This window comes from Prinia subflava, chromosome 3 (assembly GCF_021018805.1).
Source record: "Prinia subflava isolate CZ2003 ecotype Zambia chromosome 3, Cam_Psub_1.2, whole genome shotgun sequence".
Lineage (NCBI taxonomy): Eukaryota > Metazoa > Chordata > Aves > Passeriformes > Cisticolidae > Prinia > Prinia subflava.
In genome coordinates this window covers 93,611,980-93,633,615 of record NC_086249.1, presented here as the reverse complement: position 1 = coordinate 93,633,615, position 21,636 = coordinate 93,611,980, and the positions used below count along the sequence as shown (strand labels likewise).

The 21,636-nt window shown below is 39.2% G+C and overlaps 1 protein-coding gene across 1 annotated transcript in view; it reads right to left on the bottom strand.

Annotated features, from left to right (window-relative positions):
- Positions 1-21,636, bottom strand: part of PHEX (phosphate regulating endopeptidase X-linked) — a 94,791-nt gene that overhangs the window by 11,369 nt on the left and 61,786 nt on the right. Inside the window, exons 14-16 of the mRNA XM_063392943.1 lie at positions 20,979-21,082; positions 13,614-13,672; positions 2,693-2,747 (exon numbers count right to left, since the gene is read on the bottom strand). Coding sequence (XP_063249013.1) covers positions 2,693-2,747; positions 13,614-13,672; positions 20,979-21,082 — 218 coding nt within the window. The remainder of the gene's footprint in view (positions 1-2,692; positions 2,748-13,613; positions 13,673-20,978; positions 21,083-21,636) is intronic.

Sequence of the window (21,636 nt, the reverse complement as noted above, 5' to 3'; positions counted from 1 at the left end):
TCCATTAAGTTTTAAAAAGAAAGGTCTTAAAATTGCCTTGCATCTGCCCTGGAATAGGACATGATAATACAGTCAGATCTAATGCTCCCAGGAAACAGAAAAAGAAATACTTTTTATTCCTTTTTGACAATTAATTATATCTTCTGTATTATATCCCAAGAAACTTGCTTTTAGGAGAAATAGGAATGAAAGAGGGAAAAGCTCAGGGCTTTTTTACACCAAATACAGTGGATATCATGGGGGTAGGTGATTTATTCAATGCATCTTTCATTTACTGAGTTGCTTTTTGTGATTTTCATTATTTCAGGTATTGAGATGTTATACTTCAAAGTAGCTTTCAGTATTTCTAAAATATCTTATTGAAATAGAAGAAAGGCAGAGTTTTGAAATAACATATTATTGGACCTAATGATCCATAGTGCACTAATTGCTCATTTCAGTCATGCCCAAAAAGTATTATATCATTTAATTCCCTCTGCTCCCATGAAAATCCTTCAGTTTGTTGTTTCCTTTCCTGAATGGTACTTTGCATGTGTTAAAATCTTCCCTACTGCTTTTTAGTCCAAGTACTGTTACAAACCATCTCCAAAAAATGCAGGTTAAAATTATACATTTCAGCAATGGAAATATCATCCTTTTGTGTGACAAATTTGTAATCTTGTGTAGCACACAGTGATAATTAACCCTAATAAATGCACTATGTAAGACTTGTTTTCCATATCTGAAGTAAAGGAGTTATACAGGATCTTTTGCAGCTGAAGAATAAAAAATAATGGCATGAAACATGTAAAGAGATTGAGAAGAAACAAGCCCTATTACTAAATACATCTTATTTTTCTTCTGAAGATCTTTTAACCATGAGTGTCAGGAGAAAGAACAGGCTTTTGTTCTGGCACTCCTACAGCTTTCCTTAGCTCCAAAAGATGAGGATAGGGTTGTAGTGAAGTTTGCCCTTTGAACCTGTGAACTCCAAGTCAGCATTTTGTCCAGCTCAACAACATTTTTTGCAGAAATGTTTCCAGCTCTTTCATGCTTCTCACTTCTGGGCACAGTTGGACAGAGGTGGAAGGGATAGGTGCAGCCCAGCAGACACCACATGAAAGGGGAACTTTCTGGGACTGGAAGGCTCAGAGAACTGTAAGAAAGCTGTGAGGTCAGGTAGTCTGAAGTCTCTACTTCAATATACCTGGCACTGAAGAATCACAATTGTGACTGATGGCATTTGAATGTTATTTTATTTCATGTATTGAGATGTAAAAGTGATAGCTAAGCTTGGCTTTATGCAAATTGATGTAACTGGTTTTTGGTGCTTGTTCTGGAACTGGACATTAAAATGGTACTAAATGTTAAATATTTGCTAAATCTGTTTTTCAGGAAGCACTGGTGACTTTTGGATGGTTTATCTGTTCCACTGCCATGTATTGTTTCTTCTAAGAAGACAGAAAACATCCAGAATATTTCAAGGACAAAAGCAATCTGTTGTCTGATATAAACCAGCTACATTTGTTTACTAAATTTCATTTTGATACCTACTCAAGCAAAACCAATTTAAGCTAAGGTAACCTCTAAAAAGAGAAATGAGCAAAGTATAATATTTTGAAAGGACTGCAATTTTATCACTATGGCAGGAGGTCAGGATATAGAGAAATCTCTTCAGGAAGCAAAGCTGGAAACAGGTCTGCCATAACTGTAACAGAAAATAAGTTCACCTTAACAAAAAAAGAACTTTCTTCTATCCCCAATTACCACTTACAAAGTCACCTGTCCCAAAGAATTCTCTTTGAATACAAATTAATTTGTTCCTAAATTGAACGTGTCTTTCTACATATATTGCCAAATTCCCTGTTTACAAGGACACAATCCAGACTGGATGATGGCAAACATAAAATTATCAAAAAGTTTGATTTTTCCTTTAACAAAGATTTATTAAGGATATGTTTCACCAGTAACTGGTTTTACATAACTGCAGAATAACTTTCAGAAACTGCCATCAGAAACTTTTCATGTGCCCTAAAATAGAAACCTACTGAACTGCACAAAAGCAGTGATTTTTCAAATTTTAATGTATGTGACCTATAATTACCCTTCCTCAGCTACACTGGCACATGGGCCTGCTCAGGCAATCACTTATGCACATAAAGATATTCTCATGCACCTCGACAGGCACAGACAGGGGCCCACTGCTAATCTTAGGTATTAGCAGAAAGTGAACAATAAACTGATAATAATTGGCTTCTAAGGGTATTCACTTCTATCCAGGAAGTGTTAGTTACCTGATTTACAATTCCTTTTAATACCTGCCATGTGCACATTGCTGCATCTGCATGCTGAAGCATTGAAACACTTTCACTTGGGTGCACTTAATTAGCAATTCCTGTGAGAAATCAGTCATCAGTTTAAGACAACAGCAACACATATGGCTCCCAAGGGTAAGAAAGAGTATTGCACAAAGCTGTGCTTCTCAAAGTCAGCTCTTCCAGTGGCAAAAGCAGGAGACAGCAGGAGACAAGTAACTATGCAAGGGCCAAATTTGCCCTATAGGAGGACAACACGGATTTCCTAGGTGCTACTTTTGGTTGCCTTCAGTAGTGCAGCCTTCTTCTCCATGTCCCCTTGTTGGTCTGTGTTTGCAATACCTTTCCCTGGCACTCCTCAGTTCTAGGTGGGTGAGGTTCCCTGGTGCAGTACTTACCTAGGATACTCTGTTCCCCAAAAGAAAGGCTTTTGAAGTTCTCCTGCTGGGAATCCTGCAATAACAACAACAACAAAATAGTGAGGTCAATTAAATATAGCTGAATAGTTGTCACAATGCCCGAGGGTTTAGATTTTACAACCTCCTTTGTTTGGTTTCAGGTTTTTCCAGGGGAGCTTTCCCTGGGGTGGTAGAGTGCAATAGAGAGGCAGCAGAGATCCTGCCACACACATGTCTGGGTGAATGTGTGTGTTCCTGTGAAAAACACACCTCATATTTCCTGTGGAGAGTACTAACTACACTCAGATGTGCTGACTGAACAATAGACAATACATAGGTAAAGTGCAATAAGAATTAAAATACGATTAGCCTAGTGAGGCTTCACTGAAAGAAATGTGAAAGTGATAAAATGTAAGCCTGATTCTATTTAGTCTATGAAAACCAGAGTTAAATAAACATACTTAGGCATTTCTGTAAGGGAAAACAGTAGATTATTAAGGCTGTAGGGTCAATCTAGCTACAGATATCACCTGTCTGCTTCTGGCAGACTAACCAGGTGCCAAAAAAATAACAACGGAGACACTCTGGTAAGTGATGAGCTACTTATGTTTCATATAGGAATCAAAATTGTTCCTCAAACTCAAAGGCACAGGTTTATTTTTAGTTCCAGGGAGACACTTCAGTGCCAAGACACTAAAGACAGCGGAGTTGCACACTGTAAAACTTTAACAGCCCAAAGAATTGCTAAATAAAAGATACACTCACGGTCAAAGTTCTTATGTGATGGTGAAAAGTGCCATCCTTCCAGGCCCAAATGTGGAATTTACTGTGTTGGGTCACAAGCTGCCATCTAAAGCACAGGCATACACATGCTTGGAAGGTTTACCTATGTGGTCATCACCTTGTTGAGGAAGAATATATCCTCAAGTAACTCACTTGTTTTCCCAGGAACTGCTGCTTTACCCTATGGATGTCTCTTCAAGAAATCACCTGAACACCCAGAAGAATACAAAACCCACATTCATTTGACTCTATTCGGTTTTTTGTTGATATTGGTCATGGATTTCTTTATATCTGACATAAGTTGTCAGGCATGATCTTTGTCTTTTCCTTACAAAGTATTTAAAAACTTTCAAATGGGGAAAAAAACCCACCAAACAAAAAGTGTGGGCTTCAAACTTATTTTCCGAGTGTTGTCTGGGTTTGTTTTTTGTTTTTTTTTTTTTTACTTCTCCAGATATTGTTTTATTGTTTCAAGCATGATATCATTTTCTTTTCCAGCACTACAAACCACAATTTTACCAATGTCAAGGACAAAGTTCTACTGATCTAACTCTCCTTGCCTCCCAGTATACAGAGATTATTTATTATGCATGTTTTGAACATTTTAAGCAGCAATGGTATACTCATACAACTTGATGAAAATTGTTTGTTAGGCCTTAAGAGCTGTGTTCAGAGCTGAAAATCTAGTTTGAACCGGTTCCCTCCAAACACTGAAATTCAGAAAAGCTTTTGGAATGCTTAGGTACTGCTAACTCTAAATGATCCTATCCCCACAGCAATGGATGAGAGGAGCTGTGGCCAAAATGTACAAATGAGCCCATACTGCAGGCAGTATGAGCCAAGGTAGCACAGCCACCCCACAAATCATGTTTAATGGTCACACAATCCTGGGTGCCTGTCACTGCACCAAGAGGCTATTCAAGATCTTTTAAGGAGCTGCAATTATTTTTCCCAGGTATAAACCTGTACTGAATTTGCACTTGTGTGCAGTAGAGGCAATAGACATTATTTGCAGCAAATTAGGTGCGAATCTTCCCTCAAGCTTATCCAGCTACACTAAATGTGTCTTCATAGAACATTGCTGAGACACAGACAGCTGTGAGTTAAGGCAGGAGATCGTTTTCACTGAAATGAAATGAATAGTAGGAAGCTCCAGTGCTGAATCTGTACAACAGGTTGGTAATTATTTTACTCAGAGTCAGGATCCATTTTAGGTTAGAGCAAAATGCTGCTTGAAGGAGTGGGTTCTGCTTTTGGATATGTGTGAAAACACCTCTGTAGTTTGCACTAAAGGAAGCTCAGGAAGTATTTTCAGGCCAAAGGAGAGTCAGAGGCCAGTAGATTGTAATACACATTTCAGAAAACCTTAGGAAACTGGAACACATTACCACCAGTAGGAGTTGCTTTGTTTTGTTTTGTTTTGTTTGAGGGGTGCATGTTTTTGTGGTTTTGTTGGGTTTTGTTTGTTTGTTTTCAGTAAGAAAAAAAAATCTAGGTTATCTAGTTTTGAAAGTGATTCTTGGTGAGCCAGTAAAGCAAATGGATCCCATTCCCCAGAGGTCAGCAGCACTGAGGACTGAGAGTGCTTGTCCACTATTCCAACCCTAGAAGGAGCACATTAAGAGCTGGCAACACTTTTTATGCAATGTCTCCTTCAGGCAAGCAACAACTACATCATCCTTGGGGGGAGAGCAAGGATAACAACGTCCATACTTAAAATGTCCTTGAAATTGTAACATGAGATTGATCACCAGACAGTTTCTTATTTTGTGCTGATTTGAATCCCTCAATTGAGGCAATTCCCTTGTGAAGCCTGTTTCTTTTTTTGCTTGGCATATTGCAGCTATAGGAGTTAATGACAAAACTCAGAGAGTTCAAAGTAGGCTTCAGAGGCAATAAATACTAATGGGATTATTTATATGCCACTGGAGTTCAAACAGGCAAAGGACAGATCTGAAGGAGTAAGACAGACAGACTTCAGGGAGTCTCACATCTTAAGGAATAGATACAGGCACTGGGAATGTATTTTGAGCTAACACTTGACCACAGATTTAGCCTATATTGTGCATCTTTTAAGGCTTTCTCCCTCTACACAGCCCCAGAAGAGAGATACAGGCTGACAGTCTCTCTCTTTATACACTAGATTGCAAAAGCAGGCCCAGTGTCTACACTCAAAGCCATTACTCACCAAGAGCACACAGAAAGAATATTGTAGTATCTTATGACAGACCCCACACAAACCCATCTGCCATCAAGACCTGGACTTGCAGAATGTGCTTCTTACAACCTACCTAAATTTGGAGCAATGCCGCTGGGCTGCAGCATCATCATTCTGAGCTGGGCACTGGTGTCACATGCCACGAGAGCACTGCTCTGTGGACAGCTGAGTTCAGGCTGTCACACAGCAGCACTGGTACCCGACATCCGAGCATCTTACTGGTGCAAGGTGGGACAGCCAGGCTAGATCATGCTCAAGATGGACTTTGTGCCACTCATCCCAACGTGCTGCAGCCCAGCTGCTCTGATCACAGCCCCTTACACCCAGCAGTTCAGGGAGTTTTCAGTGCACCTGACCATCCACTTGAGTAGCCAATTCTTCAGCAGTTTGTATTTGAGCATGTTAGGGGAGACAGTGCTGAAATTCTTTCTGAAGAATAAATCATGTTCACATCTTTCTCCTACTTCACTGAGCTAGCAGTCTCAATGCAGAAAGCTGGTCAGAGAAACTGTTTTCAGGATTTACTTTATCATGTACACAGGGACTGTTGTGAGCCTGGCTAGCTTGTAATTCCCTAGATCTTCCTTCTTGATGATAGGAGTGACATTTGCTTTTTCCAGTCCTCAGGAACCTCCCCCAGTCACCATAACCTTTCACAGATTACCAAGGCTGGCCTCATAGTGATGTTGTGAGCTTGTAGGTGCACCCTGTCAGAGCCCGTGGGGTTGTGTTTGCCCACTCTGTTTAAGCATTCTCTAGCCTACTCCTCCTCCATGAAGGGTAAATCTCTCTGTTACCAGGTCCCCTGCCCTCATTCAGCACATTTTCCCTCAGCTTGCTGCTGCTGCAGCTACACTTGTAGAAACATTTCTTTACATCCCTACCCAGATTCATCTGCAGGGATGCTTTTGGCTTTCCAAACCCCTGGGTCTTGGACAGTGACTGTTCACCTTTCCTCTTGGTCACCTTACTGCCCTGGAATGCAGGGGCACTTCAAGCAGTGCAGTACACCTGGCTTACTTCAAATATTTCACACTGAATTTATGCTTGTCTTGAACCTCTCACAGAACTTTTGTTCTTTACTTTTGTAATTGAAGGTTTCTATCTTCATTTTATCCATGATGTCATTTTCAGCATCTTTCTCCAGCAAGGTGCTGTAAAGCTTGTCAGAATGTATTAAAATTTTGAAGGTGTTTTCTTTTTCTCCAATTTTTCAGGGGCTTTACTGCCATTAATAAATCCATTTACTAGCTAATACCTTCACAGTGTTATTATACACACTTTGCAGATGAATACCCTTACCTCAGTATTATATTGCTAGTTTACAAAGAAGACAAATATAACCACATTTGATCTGATAATTCCCTGAAAAAAATGCAGAGCAATTATGGATAAACTAGACCAAAATCACAAGGAAATTTGGAGTTCAAATCTAAATACGAATTTGAATTTTATAGTTCAATTACATTATTCAGTTATATTGCATTATGTTTTTAACTGAGCAAGGTAAAGCCTTATTCCAAGGTAGTGCATGTACAACTTCCAATAATGATGTTGGTTTGTTTAAAGCAGCTTCTGACAAGCTAGTGAACCCCACATGTAAGTAACAGATATGGGAGACAGCTGTGCTAATCTGTGTGATAAACAGGGGACTCTGGTGCCAGTCAGTGCACTGGCAGTTCTCCGATGTCCACAAAAGCTCTAACTTCTTTTTTCAAGTGTCATTGAATGAATTCAGATGTGGAGTTTTACGGGGAGAATTTCAAAGAATATTGAATTCACATGTGGAGTTAATGTGAAGACAGCTAGGGTGTTGGTTAGTTATCTAAAAACAGCCCAAAAGGCAGGATACATTTGTTTAAAATGGTTCCACAGACTTCTGTTTGGACAACACAATCTCATTCCAGTGATGGTTTTGATGTCCTCTTTGGGGTCTAGCTGCCAGTCTCAATGGCAAAGTGCTCCTGCAGGTTTTATCTCAGGTAAAACACATGAGAAAACCTTTCAGACACTGTGGAGCAGCCCAGACAGCTTTGAGCATCCATATGTAAGAGACAGAGACCAAAATGTCTGTCACTACATGGACCTGAATCATACACCTTATTTCAAGTTTCTCCTGTGGACAAAGAGGATAAAAAACAAAAATTGTGTAAGGATAGAAAATAGCTGTGTAAGGCACAGTAACTCTTCCATGCAATGTATGCATACAAAGCTTAATTTTATGAAGTCAATGAATAAATTCATTAAAGAGACACAGGTAAGTAATGATCCTAAAGCAGAGGACTCTGCAGCCTCTGCTTCAATTCTTGGCTCAGTTTCTGCTTCACCTGACAAAGAGGCTCTTTTCTACTCATGAAAAAGAGAGAACCTGGTGTTTACCAACCTCAGTAGGGCAACATGAGGAGAAGCATGATGTGGTTTGTGAGGTGCCAAGGAATACTGTCTGCTAAGGGAGTAGGAAATGTGAAAACATCTGTTTTACAAGAAACTTTAATCTTTATTTTATGAGGCAAAAGCCTCAGTGGCCTCCCCGGGGCGTGGGAACGGGGATGTGGGGAGAAAAATAAAGGACAAGTTTTTCTGTTTTATACATTCGTAGCTAAAAATTTTAGGAAGAAAAAAATAAAGAATGGAGGTAAGGATCTTGCACTATGATTAAATAAAAGAGAATAGTGGTCTTTAATAAATACGAAAAATGAGGGCTCACTTAAGACACTTAAAGCTTACTTAATAACAGAGCTCAGAGTGTTCAGTCCAAATCTGTTAGGTTTATTAACCTCCAGGAAACTAATGGCACACTTGAAACTACTTCATCAATAACCTTCCAAGTAGTCCAGTCTGAACAGAAGAAAAAATGCCCCTATGCACCTTCCCCTTATCCTGCCCTGGCCACGACATCAGGAGGTGTTTGCCAGCAGTTCCCTGGTTCCTGGCAAGGTAAAAGTAACTTACAGCATCAGTGAGCTGCCAGCGTCAATATCTGCGTGATGCTTCCTGTAAAGATGATACTTATTGGCTAATGTGAGCTCTCATCTGTGGTTTTCTCTATGGATGCTGATCTGAATGCAATTTTTAAATTCTGTTGTAGATTATATCTGCTTCCTGTAACATGTATTGAGGCTGCTCTCTAAAGAGGCCTCTTGACTTTCACCAGAGAACTGCAGTAACAGCACAAATGACTTAGAAGGAGCGTGGATATAAACTTACAGAGATAATATCAACATTAATTATCCAGTACATCTATTCAGGCTTACGCCTCATGAGCCCATTGCTTATATTTGCCTCAGTTCACTGTAATTCTCCCTTTCATTACTGTTCACAACCCACAAATGTGACTATTTTTATATATTCTAGAGGCATACATATTTATACTTTGAAAAAACCCTAAACACACCAAATGTCTGATGAACAGTTCCCTTTTATATATTCAAAGGCCAATATTTTAGGGCTGTAATGAAATAAAACATTTTCTTGAACAGAAGCACACTTTGATCATCACTTGTGTCTATTTTCAGCACGTATTTGTTGACTGCTCTAGAGTGCATTAAAATAAACTAATCCTTCAGGAATATGTTTTTGGTGTTCCAATTATGATAATTAAAAAGATAGTATTCATGCTGCTTAGATGATATGAAGTGTACTTAGATACACATTTTGAGACTCTAAAGGCAATGACACATACCTGTTGTCCTTGGTAAGTACCTATAATTAAAAGGGAAATTGACGAGCAAATGCACAGAAAATTGAAGAATTATCCAAACTAGGATTAAAAAAAATTAATAACAACCATTATAAACATGCATAGTGCTTCATCTAAGACACTTTGAATTATGGAAAAAGAGGAAATAAATAAATAGAACTCACATACAGAGAACATCAGTTGTAAACTTGTATAATATTAAATTATATGTAATATATTTTTTTAGCTCTGCTCTTTGTGGCACATCTCATCCTGTTGCAGCTATTTATTTCTCCTTTGGAGATATTAACAGAATCATTGGTCATTCAAACTATCAATAGTTTACAAATGAAAATGAAACAAAGCAACAGTAAATACAAAACTGTTTGCACAAGAAGCAAAATTTGGTACATCTACTGCATATGCAAGATTTGCTATATTCTCCCAAATCTAATAGTTTTTTAAATCACCTAGTTTCTATTCTCTATTAATTTTCTCTTTTAGTGAAACAAGACCCTTTTCTTCCAAGTAACTGAGTAGTCAAGTTGAAAACAGTAACAGCCTGCCTGTATATGAAGATCACATGGACTTGCGTGGATACTCCAATATTTATGTCAGTGATACAGATTACAGAGACAGAAGAATTTGTGATCCCTCAGTCAGGAGTGCCAGAGACCTTCCTGTTCTCTGAACACAGCAAAAGCAGCTGCCTAAAGCTCAGAAGAGATCAGGACATCCACATTGCCCTTCCCTTGTGCAGGTACCTGATGATTGCTCCTTTTCAGCATATGTGAGTCAAGGCACTGAGGTTTCTTTCTCTCTAAACTTTTTCAAAAAGCCTCCAGTGACTAATCAAGTTTGGAGTTGCTGTGGTTTTGTTGATATCATCACACAGTACATTTCCTTTTCCAAACTAATGGTCCCAATTTTTAGAATCAAATTTTGGAACTCGATATTTTCCAATTCATGTAGAAACTACTTTCCATAATCAAATTCTATTATGCATTTTAAAATTCTTATTTCTCAAATTCTTCTTAGTAAACTCACTTACAAAGAACAAAAATAGAAGGGCCTTGAAGACACCAGAGCCCAGTTTGCTCACTGAAGGGCAGAGGCACTCAAGCAGATGAAGAGAATATCTGGTCCATTCACTCATTTACAGGAGTGATCAGTAGTAGATGTGAAGGGAAAGTGTCAGGCAACTACCTGTGAGGTAATTCTGCTAGCACACATTCCTACCTGCCAGCAGCCAGCAGCAGAGGGAACTGTCCTCCTGGGCTGGGTTTATATCCCTCTGTTCTTTTGTACAGAATATCCTATTTTCAGTTCATCTGCTAATGCAGTGAACAGCACAGATCCTTACAACACACCCTTCCAACTATTTGCCAACAAGTAATTGATTCCTGCCTCCTTCTCTTATCTCTAATAAGTCATTAATTTATGAGAGGGCTGTCTTTCTTGTCCCATGACAACTTTCAGTTATTAGTATTGGGAAAGAACCTATCATCAAAAGTGTTCTATGGGAAAAAAATGTAACATTGTATCAAGCATACTTACTCGCTTTCCTAATTAAAAAAAAATCTCTAGTAGATTAACAAAGCACAATTTCTTTCTAAAAGAAAAAGCAAAAAACATCTCACGTTCTCATGTTCACTCTTCACCATTATATCATGTGCTTATTCATTTTTTCTGTTCAATCATGTTGTGGTCACAACCAGATTCCTTCATATAAAGGCTAAAAGGACTTGTTATGCAGATCCCTCTGAACTGTCTTTTCAAAAATAGGATTTGACACTTGCTACACCTATGAGGCTGCTGTAAGTCATAGCTGGTTGGTTGGAAATTTTTTGTCTAAGTTCCTTTGAAATATCTGGGAGAATATTATCTGGTCCTTATATTTGTCATAGTACATTGTATGAATTTCTTCTAAAGTCCCTTCTATTGGCACTAAATTTTAAACAATTTCTGGGACTAAACTCTCACCAAAAAAATCTCCAGAATTAGAACTTCCCAAACTCTTACAATGTAAAGAATTATCTTATTTTTATGCCTTAGAGACTCTCCTCTCTCAGTGAATTTGACAAAAAGGCTTTATTTTTAGTTCTTATACTCATGGAAATTTGATCCTTGAAATCTTTCTGGGCTTGCTGTATCACAATTTTACATTTAACTGGCTAGAGTTCAAGCTCAATACTTATTCTCAAATGACTCTAGTTTCTAGAACTCTTTTTCTGTTGTTTAACTAAGCCTTTAAAAATGCCACAGTTCTTGTGGCATGTGAGCAGCCCCCAGAACTTTGTACAGATTCCTACTGAAAACACGGCTGCAAAGCAGTAAGGTAGCAGTTCTTCCCCACCAGCATTAATGGGAAATCAGTAGTGATATGTCAAATATTTATCAGCAACTTCTACCAGAGAATGTTCCTCCCACATCACACAGCCTCTTGCCCCATAAAAACACACCAGCCAGCAGTGGAAGACAGTGCTGTGCCCTTCTCTGACTCTTCCCTCGTGTTGCACATCATTTTTAGGGCATGATTACATGTGTACCTCTCTCTCAGGTGCGAGAGGGTTTTGTTCATAAAGAGCCACCTAAATCTTTTTCCTCTTTGAAACTGTGCTAAGAGGACTGAGAGTGAGTGGCACTGTCCAAACTTCCAGGTCACTTGCCAGCAGAACGAGAAGGTCAGCAGCTATGATAGAAAATACAATTACCCCTGCACCCCGGACTGAAGGGTTACATTTGACAACTCTCTGCCTCCTGACTCTTTTAGACACAGCCCAGTGTGAAATTTTCAGTGGCTGCAGCCTCTCATCACAGTTTTCTCTAATGTGCCATGGCAGAGAGGCTGGGACAGCTGAGCACTGCTCAAATTTGAAAGAACACAATATTAAAGAAGGTATAACAGTGATGGCTCTCTTTTTCCTCTGAGCAGGCCTCCTCTCCACTCACACAGAACCTTTCTAGTAGCAGTGGGGGCTGGAGAAAGAGCAGCTGTAATGCATCATGGATAGCTGTGACCACGTCAGCCAAGAGCTCCCTCAGATGATCAACAAAAATGTGACTGCCTAATGATGGAAGCCCCGTAATTAAGGCAGAGCTATCTAAATCTAGCACTAATTTTAATCAAAAGAGCTACCTAATTATTATACATGCTTTACAAACGAGCCCACTTAGACATGAAAGAATTTCACTGAATAGTTTGAAGGCAGAACTGTTTACAGAAATTGGTAGAAGCAAATACCGGCAGACTCAAGTTGCCAGTCCTCTGCTGTACCTTCTTCAGTGTGATATGTTAACTTTGTGCCTTTCTTTCTGTGACCAAAAGAGAGCTAGGAGAAAATGGGGGAATCATTCTGCAATTTTTGAGGTCCTGTCTCTGGGGACTGAGACTACAGAAGAGATGGTAGCCACCTTCCAGACCCAAACAGCGTAGAAAAAGAAAGCTGATTTAACATGCAAAACTAATTAAGATTGAAGAGAATTGCCAGGGTAAAGGTAACAGTGCTGTACACAGAAAGACTGGAATAGAATTTTAAAGCCTGTTAGAAAATTTCTGTTCAAAGTCCCATTAAAGCAAACAGGAATGAACATCCAAACTAATAACACATCTTTGAAAAACTCAGCTCTTTTACCTTATTTGTTTCCACACTAGGATATATGCTGTCTAAAAACAACCAGTAACAAAAATTAGAATAAGACAGGCTGTACTACACATACAGGTAAGAACTTTCAGTTTTAGAGATATCACTCCTTGTCCTTGAATGTATTGAACAAATCCACTGGACACACTTCCTAATATTTTCTGGTCTATATCACAGCCTTCTCTAGTCACATCTATTGTTACATATCTGTCAATACTGCTATATCTGCTATCACTGGGAATTTATGGAGATGTGCGTAGACAGGTTTTTGCTACAGAAAACAGAAGTTAGAAACATTAGGCTTCAATGAAAGTGATTTAAGCTATCATTCATGATGAACAGAGTACAAACACACACACAGAGTCACTGCAACTCATCTGATACAGGGTAACTCATGGAGCTGAAGTAGTTCCAATCTGTGGGAGCTCTGCATTTTCCAGAACAATCCTCTCACTTAAGTCTCACAGCTGAATGACCAGGTTTGAACTTCTAATTTTCAGTCACAAACAACACAATAGATAAATCTGTCATCTAAAGCTTGATACACACATTCCCAAACAGGCACTTTATAAGGAGGCTCAGAAGGCAGATACTCACTGATCTGGTTGGTAGATGCACTATAAAAAGCATTTACAGTAGTTGGGCTTGTAAACCACCTGTAGTAAGAACAAAAGAAATTGTCTGTCAGTACATTGACATTCACCTTTATAAATCAAAGCAGCAAAGATTAAAATCAAACTCAGCAGAAGGAAGTAAAAACATTAAGAACGTAAGACACATTAAACATTTCTCCATTTCAATGCATGCTACCTACACTTTCTAGAACATTGAAATCTATTGTTTAATGACTTTAACTGCTTACAGTCGATGAATGCCCAACAATTCTTAGTGTTCCTATCATGTGATCTGTTTAATTTTTAAGTGACCACTGTGCTTGTGAGGCCAACCATGCTGGTGAAACAAAATTCACCCAGTAGAGGCTGCAGCACTGACTGCAGCTGTAAAAATTCTCTTGGGTGTCTTTCAAACACGTGTGGAGGAACTCCCTGTTGATCTTAGAGGAGAACATTTTGAAACAAGAAAAGTGGCTTTAGAGGCTTTGCTGAACAACTAGTTGAAAAAATAGGATTATGCCAGCAACATCATTTCTGGGAATGTAAATTCAAAATAAACAGCTTCATGTTTTGCACCCTATGCAGTGAACATGACCATCCTAAACAAACAGGCCTCTTGCCAGGTATTTCTTCTCATAGTTTGATTTCTCATATATACTGGAAGAAACCCTAGACTTGAATAGGAGTTGGACTTTGAGGATCTTTTTGAGTCCCTTCCAACTCAGGATATTCTATGATTCTATGAATAGCAAATGAATCTCCTTAGCCTAAGCTCATCTATATTGACAGTGGCTTCAACCATATGAATGGAAAATCTTGACTGACTTCAGCAAGATCCAAATCCCCTCAGGTGAAACCCTGAGTTCAGCAAGCCCAAGATTTCACTTTATGATTTTATTAGGGAAAAGTGAGGGGAAAAAAATAAAGATGATGATAATTAGTGGTTAGTTCATAATAACTTAGAAGTAGCTCTAGTAAATGTCCAAGCAGGAACATCCAGATGTCATTAGCAAAATATTACTCAAAAGTATTATAAAGCCACGTGAATGCAATGTAATTGTTTTGGAAATATTCTTTTAAAGAGAAGAGAAAGGAGCTGCAAAACAATAAGTAAGACAAAGGAAGATTTATCAGAATATGGAAAATATGTGATATCAGTGACAATGTGTACACAATCCATGCTTTAAAATAGCCCCATTAATAAGAGTCATGTGCAGATCCTGTGTGTTTTTCTAAAAACTAATGTCCTCACTTAAACCATGTAACAAAGGGGAGAGTTTTAAAATGATAGCATTTTGTATTTTATCAATAAATTTAACTGCTTATTTTTTTCTCCAAACTGAGCAGCTTATTTTGCAATGCATCAACTAGAAAAGCTAATCAGTGAAGGCTAAAAGAGTGATGTCATGTACATATTGTAGCTGTCCACCACATTACAGGCTCTAATTGTCAGAGACAACTCTCCCTGTTTTGTTTATTAAGAGATTGTGAAGGGGAGGAGCAGGGGGAGGTTGTTTTCTGGTCTGTTTTCTGCTTTCTTCATAATAAGGAGATTAAATATTAGAGGTAATGTAGTGAGATAATGGAAAATTGAAGAAAGAATGTATATGGTGAGGGGATAATTAAAAAAATTAGGGGCTTAATTAACTACACTTCAATTTCATGTTTGTTCTCAGCAGCAATGAGCTGAACTGTTTTGAAGGATGCAAGCCTGCCATTTATGCCTTGGGAACTGCACTCCAGGCTTAGCTGCAAATCTGGAGGACTGTCCCTTTTTTGACAAGGGGAAAACCCATCTGAAAAGGACCCATCTGAAACACTTCCATTTATATTTTACTGTAAGTTTGAGCGAAAACACATAGTGTTGTGTCTTGCACCTCACCCTCTTAGCTTGTTCTGCTTACAATGGCCTTTCTGCTCTCAAACAGCAATGTTTAAGCATGGAAAAGGCTTCTGGGACAGAAGAAGCTCCCTTTTTGCAAATTCCTCTTAGCCTTTTATTTCCAGTCAGAGGATCAAGGGTCTGAGATGTATAACAGATACTTCAAAAGCGATTACTGCTGTGGTTCTTCTCTCCATCCTTTGGGCTGCAGAGAAGAGCCACAACAGGCAGCAGCGAAGAGCTCTTCACTGACTAGAGACAGCTCTCCAACAGCACAAGTCTGCACTCGTTTTTGCTGGGTGAGGAGCTGTTGATGCAGCTACTTGTCCCCACAGGAACACCTCACTCTGCCCAAGAGCAGCAGTGAATGCTGGTGACATTTGGTCCACATTTACTGAGGGAGGACACCACACCATGCTCTGGCCATACTTTCATATCTGTGAACTCATAGACTTGTAGCTTGCAGGCTAAGGCTTATCACAGCACCCCTGTCCTGAGACTGCTGCTTCTCTCACCAGCTACCACCACAGTAGCAGAGCCCATCCTGTTTGCTGAGCTTAGCATGAGCCAGAGACTGACAGCAGCCTTGATTTTCCCACTGTAAAACTCAACTCTCTTCTTTCCAAATTGCTCTTTCATAATGAAGCCTCAAGAACGACCCTGTATGGATTTCCTTGTGCTTTTAAGCAGTTAGGAAGAGGCCACTTAGCAGCCATACTGAGGAGTCAGGAAGAATGAGAGTTCTCTAGTAACAAGCAGAGTATTTCAAATTTGACATTTGGCAAGAAGTATATTTCCATTCCAGTATTTTGTTGTACCATTCGGAGCCCTCTCAAAAAGATTTAGGAATTATTTTCCACAAAAGAGTAGAAATAACCAAGAGTGCTTCCATCCAGTCTAGCAGAACAACTTCACTTCTCATCTGCCACACTCTTTCGGTGAGCTCCTTGAAATGACTGAACCTTCAGGGACAGTCCTTAGCTAATAACACAAAAAATGACAACACGAAAATGTGTAATAAAAAGCTGTTGCTGTTAAATTTTAAGGTGAAGCAAATTTAGAAATAACTCTCCCATTCTGTTTGAAGTCAGATTCCCTGAGCATTAGATCTACGTTTGGTTACAATTTCTGTGCACTTTATCTACTAACAGAAGGATAGAAAAAAATGAAAGGCATTACATAGTCCAAGCTCTTCTTAATTACAAAGTAAATAAATGAAAATTCCAGAACTGTTTACACTGTTTTAATTTGCTATAAGTTTGTGAAAAAGGGACAGCTTTGAATGATGTCCTGTAGCATTATCTATCTTCTACTGCAGTAGTCAAAACCTAATTCTGCAGAGTTGACACTTGAAGAGTTGAGATTTCCCTTGTGCAAATAAAATGTGAAATATACACTGAGATAGCAAGTGGGGCAGAAGCTCTCTTCGTCTGTGTTCTTAAGGCTGCAATTCCTTCTGTGATATTTTCTTTCTGTGTTAAGAGTATAGTGTGCTACATTGCCATTTATGAACAGAGGTGGCTGGGAACATTTACAACACAGCAAAAATCTTATTAGTTTATTTAATTCTCGGTAAAGCACAAACTGAATTTGCACATTGATCCTCAGGTTTTTTTGAGTTGGAAGAAATCATTTGGTTTGCTGTTCAACATTCAAAGCAAGAAATAAAAAATAAATAATCATATAAACAAGGAAAATGAACTTGTGAATGCAGAAAGAATTAAGCTGGTTAGAAGTGAAAAACTGTACAAAGTTTCTGGAAGCTGGAAAATGTCTTCCAAAGAAAACTATAAAGAAAAACTTCTAAATGGGAGGCAACCTTCAAGGTGACTTTCAAAATTGTATTTCCTCTTCCCATTGTTAGTCTCTTTTATATATTTTTTTCATGTAGAAACAGATTATTATCCTAGGCCAGGCTGCCACCTGTCTCCCTTAAGAATGGGCAAGCATTTAAGATGGTAAGGATGGGCCCAGCCTTCAGTGCCACATCACTGCTTAAAATGAGGTTCAAAGACCAGGAAAAGGCTCCAGGAGGCTCCTTTCCAGGCTCTCCTCTCTAGGGCAGGTCTCAGCCACTTGATTTCCAGCAGCATCTCTTCAACAAACAGCCTGCCCGGTGTTTTTGATGGCTGCTTTTTCCTTTTTGCAGAAGGAGCTTTTACACTGTCTTTAGTGGTATCCAACCCAGAACCTCTCAGAGCTGTCCTCCCTTGTGGCAAACCAAGAGCCAGGGTTTACACACAATAGTGTGTGGTCAAGAAAAACAGGGATAGGTCTTGGAGGAGACTCCAGAATCCTCTCATAGCCTACTTCCTTTGTATCCTCTTATCAGGATACCAGATGTCTACATCCCCAGCTTTGAAAATCTATTGAAAAATGGAGAAAGGTTTGGCCAGGTCTAAAAATCTTAGATTATATGCTGACTTCAAAGGAGAAAGATGAATAATAATGAAGTGGTGTGCCCAAGAAGTCCTCTGATTCTTTGTAATTTGCAAGTATGATATCAGTGTTAAGAAGGACAGATTCTACCACTGATAAATAAGTGCAGTATGGGTTTGTATACACACATCCTCCTATATTTGTATGTATGAATGTGTATGTCTCCATGGACAGATAGGCAAATGCAAATAAAACCCTGACTCTCCTCAATTTTTCCCTTCCACATCACCATCACTTCCCCCTGTACTTCCTTTCACTTTCCTCTGCTCCAGCTGTATCTCACTGGGTTGGAATGATTGTCTTCACACCTGGTGTCCATCCTCCCACCCTGCCCCTTCCAGACTCTCCACTGAGCCCTCTCAACCTAACCTGTGCTGGTTTGTGTACCATATTCCTCAGCTCCTGCACAAATCCCTTTCATTTTTCTCTCTGCTGATACCTGAGCACTTTTTTTCTTGTTTGACACAGCCAGCTGTGAAGGTGACAGTCGTGTCCCCAGGCAGCTGTGAGGATGGCAGCTGGCATCCAAAGCTGGTGTTGAGCACAAGTGACACCTCCCAGAGCTGTGGTGCCCTGAGGGCAGCCTGGCCCCAGGAGTGGCAGAGCAGGCACCCGCAGCACCCCACTGCCCTGTCACAGCTTGCTGGTACCTGCAGGGCCGGGGATGTCCCACTGCATGCCCTGAGCAGTGCTTCATCTGAGCTCCTCCATGATCCCTCTCCTGTCAGGCAGATAAATGCCAGGGATGGAGGGAACAGAAGACAGAACAAAGCTTTTTGATAATTACTCCTGATTTCATTTTTTTTTTTCCTTTAGATTAAAAACTGTTGAATTTCCAAAACAATTCTTTCCCACTTTGTTATCCACATTCCCCCTTGTTTTATCCAACTGCTTTGTCTTGTATCTCCCATCTCCTCTGTCCATCCCCTGATGGTCTTTCCCTGGTGCTTTGATTGAACTATCATTTTAATTTCACATTTAGCTGAGGAAAGTGATTCCTCATTCTCAACATTATTGAGAAACATGGGCTGCCTGCTAAAAGAACATAGTGTGGTACCTTTTGGGTATAATATTACTTCAGCAACTTTTATTTTATTATCTTAAACACTCATTTTCTTATTTATCTTTTTCGGTCCACAACTTTGATGATCTTATAATATCTATCTTGAAATATAAATGTTATGCTAAAAGCTACTAACCTAGGGAAAGGAAGAAATGAAGCAAATGAAACAAAACCCCAAGGGTAATTAGTATTAACATAGCACCAAGCTTCATCAAAAATTCTGTGGAGTTCTATGAAATGTAGAAGTGTAAAAAGCAAAAACAAAAATGAGGAAAAAAAAGAGGCAAAAGCATCAGAAAGCAGTGGAGTATGATAATTTAAAAGTGGGAAGTGGCTAAAAAGTGGCTGATATTTTTGAGGCTGGGTTTGACAGTCCTCAGACTGGAAAGTGGGAGTTATTGGTTTATTTTAATAAATGTTAAAAAATTACTGGAGGCAGCAATGACTCTTTGTGCCTTGGTGTCCCTCAGCAGGCAGAGTGACACCACTTTCAGAGCCCTTTTCTATCACTGAACAGTTGCAGAGACAGAATAATGTCCCAGCAGGAGCACTAATTATCCCTCCCAGCCAGGGCTCGGGTGAAGATTACCTCCAGCCCTGCAGAAGGCAGAGCAAATATCTGTGCTAACAAAGGGAAGGGACCAGAAATCAAACTGGCATCCCCCAGGCCTGAAAGTGCTCTGAGGGCTGACAAGGAAAGAGGTACAAAGGTGGTAAGGGGCTGGCTGTTGTGTAGCCCTGGAATTAAGATGGTAAAGACAGGCATGAGAAGGTGTTCAGTCTTGTAGTGGGCAATTGGATAACACTTTCATTTTTTAAGCATACCCATGTGACAGTTCCCAGACTAGAGTCCTTGAGTCAGGGGCTGCCTACCAATTATTTCCTTATAGGAGACCTTTCTCATCATGCCAAGAATCTACAGGTTCTTCCTCAGAGCTGCCCCAAGGCTGCCCATTGCTACAGAGAGGCCGGTGCTGTTTCACTGCTCTCTCAGTGCTGTTACCCTGAAGTGAACACACCATCGTGGTCTAGTCCTGACATCCAGAAAAATCCCCATAATCATCCCCTGGGATTGACCAGTGCAACATCAGAGAAAGCTGTGATGAGAAGGTAAAATTCATAATTAAATCTAAGCTATAAATAATGCCTTGAACACGCAGGGCTAAATGGAAACACTCCAACCATGAACAGGCTTTGTTTGTCCCCCTGCCTTGTGGACAGCACGGAGCCACCCCTGGAACAAGGTATGGTTCAGTTTGAGCAGGATTTCTGGAGTCCTGAGGAAATACCACCTCAGGAGTTAAGCACTGGCACTGATTTTAAGGTCTGTGTGTAGAAGGAGTCATTTTTAAGTAGCATGATTAGACTAATTAAGTTCTGCTTAGAACATTTGCATTTTAAGGATTTGATTACCCACCAGTAAGGAAAAAGAATGATTCTCTCATGTATTTTATGACAGTTTGTGACACAATCTGCACTCTCATGTTTACAAATAAATAAAAATAACATCCGTAGATTAAATTATATTTCATTCTGTATCATTGCTATCAACAGCAGGTAACAATGCGAATTTGTATTACTAATAATAACATTATCTCTTACTATGATTTCATTCCTACAAAATTTTTCATAAATGCCTGTTGTACTATTTCAAACTCTAATTGTGGCCAAGAGACATAATCCATTTTAAATTGCAATTCAATTACCCCATTTTTCATTAAATTAAATTTAAGCTTCAAGCATATGACTACTCTGCATATAAACAGGGATACCTAGAACTTACCAAGAAAAAATCCACAGGAGTTTCTGAATAATTGGAGTTTGCCCAAAGGCTTTTTGTTGCATAACATGTTGCTGTTAAGATAATTCCATTCAAACGTACTATATAACAGTATTTAATATATAAATTAAATAAGTTAAAATATTGTTAGAAGATTATGTAAATTTGCCTTTTGTCTACTCACTCTGTTTTTGGAACTTCTTTTCTAAGCCAGTAGAAATCAGATTGGGCTGCATATTTGCGAGTTTGCAATACATTGCCAAAATAATCACTTTCTGTAAACTTCAGCTGTATTGAGAAAGCACAGACATTTTTAAAGCATGTCCAAAGAAATAAAAGCTGACATAAAACAAGCAGAACTTTTATTTTACATGAGATAATCACCTAATTTTTTAGCGATTATCAAAGCAAGTAAAATTTTCACACTTGGTAGGAAGAATAAATATTTTATGAGCTTAGTTAAAAAAACAGTGGCTGAACAGATCTGCACAAGGGTCTGGAACACTGGGAAAGCTCTTCAATGTGCAGAGTGCTGCTGAAGGAATCATAAGCACCCAACAATGGATTGCAGACTGCACATTTCTATGGCTGTTATTAAGAGAGCCTCTTTTCCAGGAGGAAGTAGGCTTAGTTTTATTTTTTAAAGTGCGTTTTAAAACCACTTCCAGCAATGTAACAAAGTCCCCATTTTCAGTTTGCTTTACATTTTCTAAACAAATACTTCATATTCTGTGCCTTTTGAGAGTTCTGTCATGTTAAATATTTACAGCCATAGGATTCCATGCTTCCATAAGTTTCCAAACCTAATAGCATTTACACACACAGAACTAAACAGGCAAGGA